The sequence below is a fragment of the Eschrichtius robustus genome, chromosome 9 (assembly GCF_028021215.1).
Source record: "Eschrichtius robustus isolate mEscRob2 chromosome 9, mEscRob2.pri, whole genome shotgun sequence".
Lineage (NCBI taxonomy): Eukaryota > Metazoa > Chordata > Mammalia > Artiodactyla > Eschrichtiidae > Eschrichtius > Eschrichtius robustus.
The window spans coordinates 12,696,950-12,706,636 of NC_090832.1; the positions used below are offsets into that span (position 1 = coordinate 12,696,950).

General features: G+C 41.8%; 1 protein-coding gene across 4 annotated transcripts in view; it reads left to right on the top strand.

The window, feature by feature from the left end:
• Positions 1-9,128, top strand: part of CNKSR3 (CNKSR family member 3) — a 100,237-nt gene extending 91,109 nt beyond the window's left edge. For 2 of the 4 annotated variants that reach the window (XM_068550739.1, XM_068550741.1), the window contains 4 exons: positions 2,875-3,080; positions 3,569-3,658; positions 5,365-5,397; positions 6,391-9,128. In XM_068550739.1, coding sequence (XP_068406840.1) covers positions 2,875-3,080; positions 3,569-3,658; positions 5,365-5,397; positions 6,391-6,689 — 628 coding nt within the window. In that variant the 3' untranslated portion in view covers positions 6,690-9,128. Of the gene's footprint in view, positions 1-2,874; positions 3,081-3,568; positions 3,659-5,364; positions 5,398-6,192; positions 6,361-6,390 lie in introns of those variants that run through there. The other 2 variants (XM_068550742.1, XM_068550740.1) reach the window with 2 other exon arrangements.
• Positions 9,129-9,687: the final 559 nt, after the last annotated feature.

Sequence of the window (9,687 nt, forward strand, 5' to 3'; positions counted from 1 at the left end):
CGGTGGTGGGAAGACCACGAGTATCTTGAGAGGAGACGCGGCTGACACTCCAGTGTGTTGGGGATGAGTCTTGAATCCACCGTCAAAAAGTATCGCCCTGGGTGTGGGCGTTGGGGAATGGGTGAAAGGGGTCGAAAAGGACAGACTTCCAGTTACAGGCGAAGTCCTGGGGGTGTAATGTACAGCGTGGTGACTGTTGTTAACAATGTCGTGTATTTTTCAAAGTTGCGGAGAGAGTAGATCTTAAAAGTGCTCATCACAGGAAAGAATTAGTAACCACGTGTGATGATTGTTTTGCCGTACATACGTAAATCATTATGTTGTACCTGTGAAATGAATACAGTGTTATATGTCGATTATATCTCAATAAAACCAGGGGTAGGGGAAGTGTGATCCTTTAGGGGGAAGTGTAGGAACAGATCTAGTTTTATGGGCCTTGAAGCCAGCCAGTATGATGGGGAGGGGGTTGATTAAAGCACGTGCTCTCGGGGATTGCATTGTTTTAATTCTTCACTGGGCGTCGGAACGAGCTGTTTGGGGGTCCCTGAAGCTGAAGTTTCATTAACTACACGGTAAATTCGTCTCTGGGGCGGAAGATAATAAATATTTCTGTGAGGTTGATTAAAGTTACAGTTTTATTTTGCTGAGAGGGATGTGTTTTTCGTAGGACTTAAAAAATGTGAAAATAGGTGTGGATGGGCTGTATTTGCATGGCCATGTGTGCTTATGTGTGTGTGTCTATTATAAATTCTTCAGGATCGCTACTTTCTTAATGTCTATCTTAAATGTTTACGGTAAAATGAGGACAGTCATGCTAGATGTTATATAGGGGATGATTAAGGTATGAAAATATAGGCTTATTTATATCATCTTACATATTTACATATGCTGGTAAAAGTAGAGAATCTGGCTCATTTATTAAACATACATTTACTGAGAGTTGGGCCTGATGTACCATCTTATGCAAAACAGATGTAGTTCTTGCCCCCAGAGAACTGCCAATATCTTAGTCAACTGTTCAAGAATAAATTGAGAAATACGTAATCATGCTGTAATATTTCATAAGACACAGTTTGGACTGAACTTACAGTGATGTTTCACTTCAGGGTGGAGTTTTTCATTTGTTTGGTTTTGTTTTAAGCTGAGCTCTTTGCTTCTGGTGTGTTTCTTTCCTGGGCACAAAGAAAAATTAATGTCATTTTCCTCTTCCTTGAGTCTTGGTTTGCCCAGAAGTTATTATGGCATGTAGAGCAGTGGCTGCAGCGATCAGGGGCTTTCTGGTTGGTAGGCCAGGCTCTTCCCTGTATTCACAGACCAGAGTCCTGTGGTCGCGAGATTTAAATTGTGTTTAAAACTACAAGGAGTTGTTGCTTTTGCATATAGAGAACAGAGGGTTTCACTGATAAAACAGACCAGTGTGTGGACTGTTCTATCAGAAGCTGTAGGGAGGATGGCCTCGACTCCCCTAATCCAGAATATTCTTGTCTGGGTCTCAGTGAGGGGTCACAGGAGCTGTGGTAAGAAGAAGGGTATGTACATAGTAAAGGTGAAAGGGAGCTGGCGCTTTGATTCTATCAGGGGAGACACGTGGGCACATGCACACCATTAATGAAGGATATTTTATTTTATTTTTTAAAAATTTATTATTTATTTATTTTTTGGCTGTGTTGGGTCTTAGTGGGTCTTGTGGCACGCAGGATCTTCGTTGAAGCATGCGGGATCTTTCATTACAACGCGGGCTTCTCTCTAGTTGTGGCGTGCGGGTTTTCTCTCTCTAGTTGTGGCACACAGGCTCCAGAGCATGTGGGCTCTGTAGTTTGCAGCCCGCAGCCTCTCTAGTCGAGGCGCACGAGCTCAGTAGTTGCAGCGCGAGGGCTTAGTTGCCCCACGGCATGTGAGACCTTAGTTCCCTGACCAGGGGTCGAACCCGCATCCCCTGCATTGGAAGGTGGGTTCTTCACCACTGGACCACCAGGGAAGTCACTGAAGGATATTTTATTAGGAATGAAATGTGCAAATGGTCACAGAGAACAAGTGGTGAGTCATGAAAGCTTTGTGAATGGGGAAGTTATATGCCAGGTTTAAAAGTATAGAAGAAGATAGATTCATGGTGGGGAAGGGTATGCAGACAGCAGGCTCACTGGGAATACCAATAGGCAAGGCTGAGCCTTAGACTGTTATTGAACTCAGTGGATTCTGGGTTTATCTAGTAGTTTTTCAATGAGCCCCTAATGGAATTTACTCAGTGCCAAAAATTTAACTAGCTGGTAATCTGGGCTCAACTAAAATTAATTTTAAGTTTTTTTATAAGCTGACATTTAGAAAGAATGAAGTTGCAAGCAGTGGTCCAATTTTTGCTGGTTTTTGTACTTTGTTCAGAAAATAGACTCTTTCCATTGGCCACTCTAAGGCCCCTTTGTAATTTTTGACATTATTTTCAAATCTAACAACTGCCATCAACTAACAACTAACTACTAACAACTGCTGGATCTTGGCAAAGATACTACTCTTGGCATGAGAAAAAAGGTTCAATAGATCATACCTTCACTTGTGGTGCCTGTAGTAAGGAGGAGATTCAACTCTAGGATAGATGTACAGGAAAACCAGAGCTAGCTTTTCAAGATATATGTGTATCCCTTAAACATATATGAAAAAAAAAAATCTCATTTTCTCTTATTTAGTAGGTATTTACTCTTATTTAATAGGATCTCTATGTATTTGAGAAGCAACTGTGATTGAAAAAGTGTTGCTTTTTCCTCCAGAGGAAAAGGAGGATTTGTTTTCTTCTGTGTGCTAGAAGGAGAATGTATCCTATAATTCTTTAGTGTGAGAGGATCTTCGTAAGCAACTTAATTATTGCCCTCTATCTTGCAGGGAAGAGAATGGGAGTTCCGTTTACGGATTCAGTAAATGTAAACAGCCGCAGCCTGGTCCGAAGGGTTCTGAGTCCCCCAATTCCTTCCTGGACCAGGAAAGCCGGAGACGGAGATTTACCATCGCTGATTCTGATCAGTTGCCTGGGTATTCCGTGGAAACCAATATTCTGCCCACAAAAATGAGAGAGAAAACACCATCCTGTGGTACGTTGCTGAGTGTTTGTTTTGTTTCTCTTCCCCTCCCCCTTCCTTATTTGGAACTGTTGGATGAATTCGGCAGACTTGAAGGGTAATCCAAGGAAAACATAAACCTCAATGAAATTCTAAGTATGAGACCTTTGTTCATCTTTCTAAAAGCGAAGGCTTGTTGAGTCATTACACTGCCTGGCATCCAAGCCCAGCGGGGTGAGATCATGTTACAGTTTCAACTTTCAGTGCCTGCATTTTAACTTGGAGCTGCTTTGCTCCGTGGACCCACAGACGCAAGCTCAGCATGCCTCTGTCCTAATGGTTTGCTGTGGAAATACAGTGCCTTAAAATACTTTTCTTATTTTTAAACTATGTTATTTTGCTTATGCTGAAGTGAGTGTGATGTCAGGGTGGGGGAGGGTCTAGTTCTAAATAAAGGGAAGGATTCTCTAAAGTCCAAAAACTCTGTCAACTTTTCCGTTTTTATTCCCCTCCTTCTGAAGGCAAGCCCCGGCCTTTGTCCATGCCTGCGGACGCGAGCTGGATGGGGATTGTGGACCCTTTTGCTAGACCTCGAAGTCATGGGAGGAAAAGTAAGTTTAATCTAAGCAAACTGAAAAGCACCAAACCTGGAGTCCAAAGCCCAGGCCCTCGTTTCATCCCTTTTGTGCTCTAATGACCATAAAATCATCTTCTCATCTGCAAAATCACGGGGTGCTGAAGGCCTCTAAGGTCCTATCTATGTGTAGAATGGCAGAATTATATATTCCTAGGTAGTGATTGTAAATCTCCTAAATAGTGCTGTGTGCTTTAAAAAGGCTGTAGACACTGATGGTCCAATTTCTGAACACATAGAAATACACTATTCGTTAAACAATCTCATCGTCAATTTTATGCCTATTATTATTGGAATCTGTTTGATTTTTGACCAACAGACATGGGTGTTTTTCTCCCCAATCCTTCTTGTGTTAGAGAGTAACTACTATTGGAAAAGAAACTTGTGTTTAATTTACCCTGTAATCAAAGTTACAGGTGATAACACTTGTCTTTTGAGGAAAATGTTTATAAATAGTCTTATTTTTGGCCAGATTACATTCGATTGTTAGGGCATCGTAACATTGCTTTTGCGGTGCTGAAACAAAGAGCTGGTGAAAAGTTAGAGAACAGTAGGCCTCAGATTGTAAAAGGAAGAAGAGAAAAGTTCTGGAGGCCTAACTTCCAAAGTGATCAACCCCTGACATTTCCCGGCGACTTGGTAAAGTTTGTCACCTAAATAACCGAATCACCTGGATTACACTAAATTGGAAAAGGGAGAAGTTGCCTTCTAAGGTCCAAGATACCCTTAGTTGACACGAAAATCTGTGGAGCAGACAGCAGGGGGCAGGGCAGTTCTTTGTTTAGATTTAGAAATGTCCACATCTTCTTTGCCATTCTTTTTAGCATTTGAAGTCCCTGATTTAGACTTTTATTTCCTTTAAGGTTGAGATATGGGGTGTATGGGTGGGGAGTGTGAGGTCGGGAAAATGGAAAGATACTTGACCTCCATCCCACCTTCCACATTTTTTTGGTGTTATCATTTTAGAAAGACAGGTACCTGCATAATGGGCAATTAAAAAAAATAATAGCTTTTTTGAGAGACAACTCGCATACCATAAAGCTCACCCTGTTAAAATGTACGATTCAGTGGTTTTTAGTATATTCATAGAGTTGTGCTAATTCCAGAATATTCTGTCACTTCAACAAGAAACCCCTGTAAGCAGTCATTCCTCATTCCCTCCTCCTTCAGCTCCTGGCAACCAAAAATCTACTTTCTTTTTTTTTTTTTTTTTTTTTTTAATAAATTTATTTATTTATTTATTTTTGGCTGCGTTGGGTCTTCGTTGCTGCGCGCGGGCTTTCTCTAGTGGTGGCGAGCAGGGGCTACTCTTGGTTGCGGTGCACGGGCTTCTCATTTTGGTGACTTCTCTTGTTGTGGAGAGCAGGCTCTAGGCATGCGGTAGTTGTGGCACATGGGCTCAGTAGTTGTGGCTCGTGGGCTCTAGAGCGCAGGCTCAGTCGTTGTGGCGCACGGGCTTACTTGCTCCGCGGCATGTGGGATCTTCCCGGACCAGGGCTCAAACCCACATCCCCTGCATTGGCAGGTAGATTCTTAACCACTGCGCCACCAGGGAAGCCCTGAAAATCTACTTTCTGTCTCTGGATTTACTTTTTCAAGGCATTTCATATAAATAGACTCCTACAAAATGTGGCTTTTTGACAATGGGCACTTTTTAACGTAACTTTTCCCCTTTGATTACAGAAACGAAACAAATTGTTGGAAAACCTCTAGAAGGTACGAGAAAACTAATCTGTAATCTGCTTCCCCAACCTAGAAATAATCACTCTGAATGTTTCGTGTATCTTCTAGTTGTTCCTATATTTATGTATTATACGCTTAGAAAAATGTGCAAAATGGAATAGATAGATATTCAGTAATACTATGAAAGGGGAACGTTAACAGGTGTATTTTTGGTAATAGCCGCATTAGTAATCCATCTTATGGCAATAGCACCTCTTTATTCAGTCTGCTATGGTTGAGCATTTAGGTTATCTGTGTTTTCCCCCCCAATTGTTAATATTGCTTCGATAAGCATCTTGTACGTAGTTCTTCGTACGTTTTTAAAAGTGGAATTTCTGGGTCAAAAGAATGCTACATGTTGCCAGGGTGCCCTGCATTTTATGTTTCTATTCAGTTTCTTACTCCCCTGCTCCCCATCCCAGGGCGTCTACTGACTTTTAGGGTGAGGTCATTCTTCCTTCTCCAGAAATGTCCCAAGCCTTGCAGAGCATTAAAATCTTTGAACCCCATCCATTGAAGGTGAAGAGTGCCTGCCCTGCATTCAGAGTGATAACCAAAGGCATCCCACCTCCTAAATGCTCCTTAGGGATGTTCGGGAATAAGAACCACTGTTACAGGGGCACGTGCTCTGGGCTGCAGGCATTGAGCAAGGACAGATGTGGAAGGAGTGATAGAATTATAAGATTTTCTCTCTTTGGTTTTTTGATTTCAAGTGAAATTATGAAAATTCTACACTGATTAAAAAGTGCGGGCTCTCTGATTCTGCTCTGCCCCTGTGTTACCTCTCAGATGGAAAAGCAGCCTGAAGTGTGCGCCTACCTCTTCCGTTTCTGCTTTCTCAACACCCAGTGGTGTGGGCCTGGCCGCCTGGGGGGCCTGGTAGCCCATCCCTGGGAGGAGGGCCGGGTGTGCTGCCACCTTCAGAGGCAGCGCCGTGCAGAGGATGGGTATTTTAACGGACTACTTGTGGGCTTTGTCTGAAAACAGGTGAGGACGGCCTTTGCCGGTATTTCAGTAATGAGCTGATCTCTCCGATCATCGAAGAAAGGTCATCCCCCACATACCGTTTCTCAAGGCCCACGACCGAGAGGCAGCTGGTCCGAGGTGCAGACTACATCCGAGGCAGCAGGTGCTACATCAGTTCAGATCTCCACAGCAGCGCCACGATTCCATTCTCGGAGGAAGGGACCAAAAAGAAAGCCAGCTCCTCGGCAGCCAAGTCCTCTTCTCCAGAACCGTCCCTGCTGGTCAGCTGGTTTACTCGCCTGAAACTGTTGACTCACTGAGCCCTGCATTCCCGGGACCCTCCCTGTCTCCTGCTACCAAGTGCCTTGCTTCCTCAGTCAGCAACTTGTTCTGATTTTCATCCACAGTATTAATGCAGCAACCTTATGCGATTTCGTGGGTTTTCTTTTTTCTTTTTTTGGAAAGTTGTATACTGCACTTGGAATTTTGAACTCATTGGATGGGAACAAATCCAGAGGATCTTAGATGCTGGCTTATGGAGGCCAAAGGAGAGAAATGGGGAGAGTCCGCTTTCTTTTTGCTTCCTTAAGAGTCAGGACACGGAGACACACTCTCTAAACCAGAGCCTTGGCCAGGAATGTTACGGTCGTTATGAGGAACTGGGCCATTGTTCTTTTCAGGGGGGTGGGACTACAGTTGGTGGCCACTGTCACACAGATGTGTTGGGTTTTGGTCCAACTTCTTCACCTGAAAAAGCCAGTGGAGAAAACAGTTTTGTTTTGATTTTTCAAGCTACATACTATACGTGTAAGTGTAGCAGCTTTGACTTTGAAATAACACGTGGGAAGCATCTGATGCTCTTTCAGAGCAGAGATTTGAGTGTAGGCCAGTTACACTTAGTTAATGCCCTTTTCATAACAGTCTCAGTGTAAGTCAATTAATACAGAAACACGTGAAAATGTTTAGATAGGGCTTACTACACACAAAGAAGTGTATGGTTATTTGTGAAGGGTGTTGTATATTATTGTCTTTAAGGGAAAAGAAGCTATAAGATTTGCTGACAGCCAAAGTATCATTGAGAAAAATGAAGCAACCATACTTAGGTTTATGAGAGAGACATCAGTTTGCATTTTGACCTGTTCAATGACTATCTTCTAGAAAAGAATGGACAGTTTTTCAAAATTGTACACATTTTGCTAATTAGAAATCTCTTGGAAAATCTCACGGTCACTCATTTTCAACTAGCATCAGGTATTTTGGAAAAGTGTGTCTGGATATTAACTCTTGTTTAAACTGAATGTATGATATTTTGCTAGAATGGAAAAGTACTATCTTGTTAATTTAAGTGTTTTAAATATAGTTGTATATTTTTCTTACTCTTAGTCACATGTAATTGATATATTTCTGTTTTGTGTCCTACATGAAGCTAACGAAAAAAGTGTTCAAGGTGTTTTCAGGTCTACCAGTGACCACCTTGGCTGTTGCCACTGTGGGCACTATTGTTAAAAAAACAAAATAAACCCTCCCAACCATTTTAGGATTTTATGGATTAGAAATGGGGGCGTTGAGGGAGCGTGTGTAAAGTAAAATTACATTCAGGGAATTTTCTGAACTATATCCCTGGGCAAAGCTGGTATCTCCTATTCAAAAATATTTTCCCCTCACCCCTTGAATTGTCTACTTTGCTGAACTGCCTGAAATTGGAGATTCCTTGGAGTTAAACATCTTCGTTTTAAAATGCCTCTGGTGGGACTTCCCTGGCGGTCCAGTGGTTAAGACTCCACGCTTCCAATGCAGGGGGTGCAAGTTCAATCCCTGGTCGGGGAACAAAGATCCCACATGCTGCGCAGTGCGGCCAAAAAATTTTTTTAAAAAAAGCCTCAAAAAAAAAAAAAAAAACAAACCCTCTAGTGGGGTTAAGGGAGCTGGCAACCACTCGCATATTAGTGTGAATGAATTCAGTCAGGCTGTTTTCCTGTCAACCAACCCCCAAGGGAACTGCAGTGAAGATATAGTTGTTTCATGGGGGATGAAAAGGGGTTTGGCCAGTGGAGGAAAGAAGAGGCTTGGAATGCGTGATTCATTGGGTGCTTGACAATACAGTATAAGGGCAGAGCAGGGGCGGGGAAGTCTGGTAACAGGGCACTGATGACTAGGAGGGACTTTGGAAAAGGGGGAGAGCCAGCCCTCGCCCTTTGACTGTTAGCGTGGCCCAGAAAATGGAGTGGCAACTCTTCCTCTCACTCTCCAGATCACTCTCAGATCCCCTGAGTAATGAGTTTAGTGGTTTTGGAGGTCTTAGCTGGAGGTCAGCCCCTTTTCTGTGGAGTAAATGTCCTTTGTGATCAAATGACCATCCTCAAATGAATTTTCAGTGCCCAACTCAAGTACAATACCTGTGCCCAATCAGTGTTTTTCAGACTGTTCCCTGAAGTCCAAAGGGGAGGCCACAGAAGTTTCTGGGTTCTCTACCTTCAATCAGCCACCACAGCTTCATTTTTATTTTTATTTGGGATTTTCTCCTGAAATGTGTTTGAGAAATAGATTGCTGCTTAAAGAAGTTTCTATGTATCTTTACTATTGACATATATAATTAATAGTTTAATACTAATTTCTTAGAAATTAATGGAAACTGCTTGCCTCAGTAATAATCCAGGTTTAATGGTAGACATGTGTGAACATATGAAGATGTAGAATGACACTTTTTGACATGATCCTTTAAAACAGTTATTTTTGATTACTACCAGACCTAACTCAACACTAACCCTTTTTGTATAGTAAATATTTTATAATATCACTACAATCATCAAATGAAATTCATGGATGATAAAACCTTCTTTCATACATAAAAGCATCATCCCCATTTGCTGTTCCAAAATGAAATTAATAGGTAATATAACTGACCTCTATACATCCCCATCAATATAATGTCCTAACTGAATGTAAACAAATATACATATATAAATATCTTGTAATGAAATCATTATTTTAATATGTAAATGCTCTAGCATGATTATATTACAAGATGTATGAAATAATGTAACAAAGCACATACTTGTATCTGTATATGAAATCACCAGGCCTGTGGCAGCTACACAGGCCTGCTGTGCTGGCAACTCAACACCAGAAATGGGATTGACGTCAGCAATGCAATTTTCTAAAATGTGGCCAATTCTTTTTTTTTTTTTTAATTGAACGAACAATTCTTTAAATTCTATAGTGCTTTACAATTTTTAAAAGTTTCACACACATGATTTCATATAATCCCGTAATCTTTTTTCCCCCTACCCCTATCCTGTCCCTTCTCCTTTCCCTCTC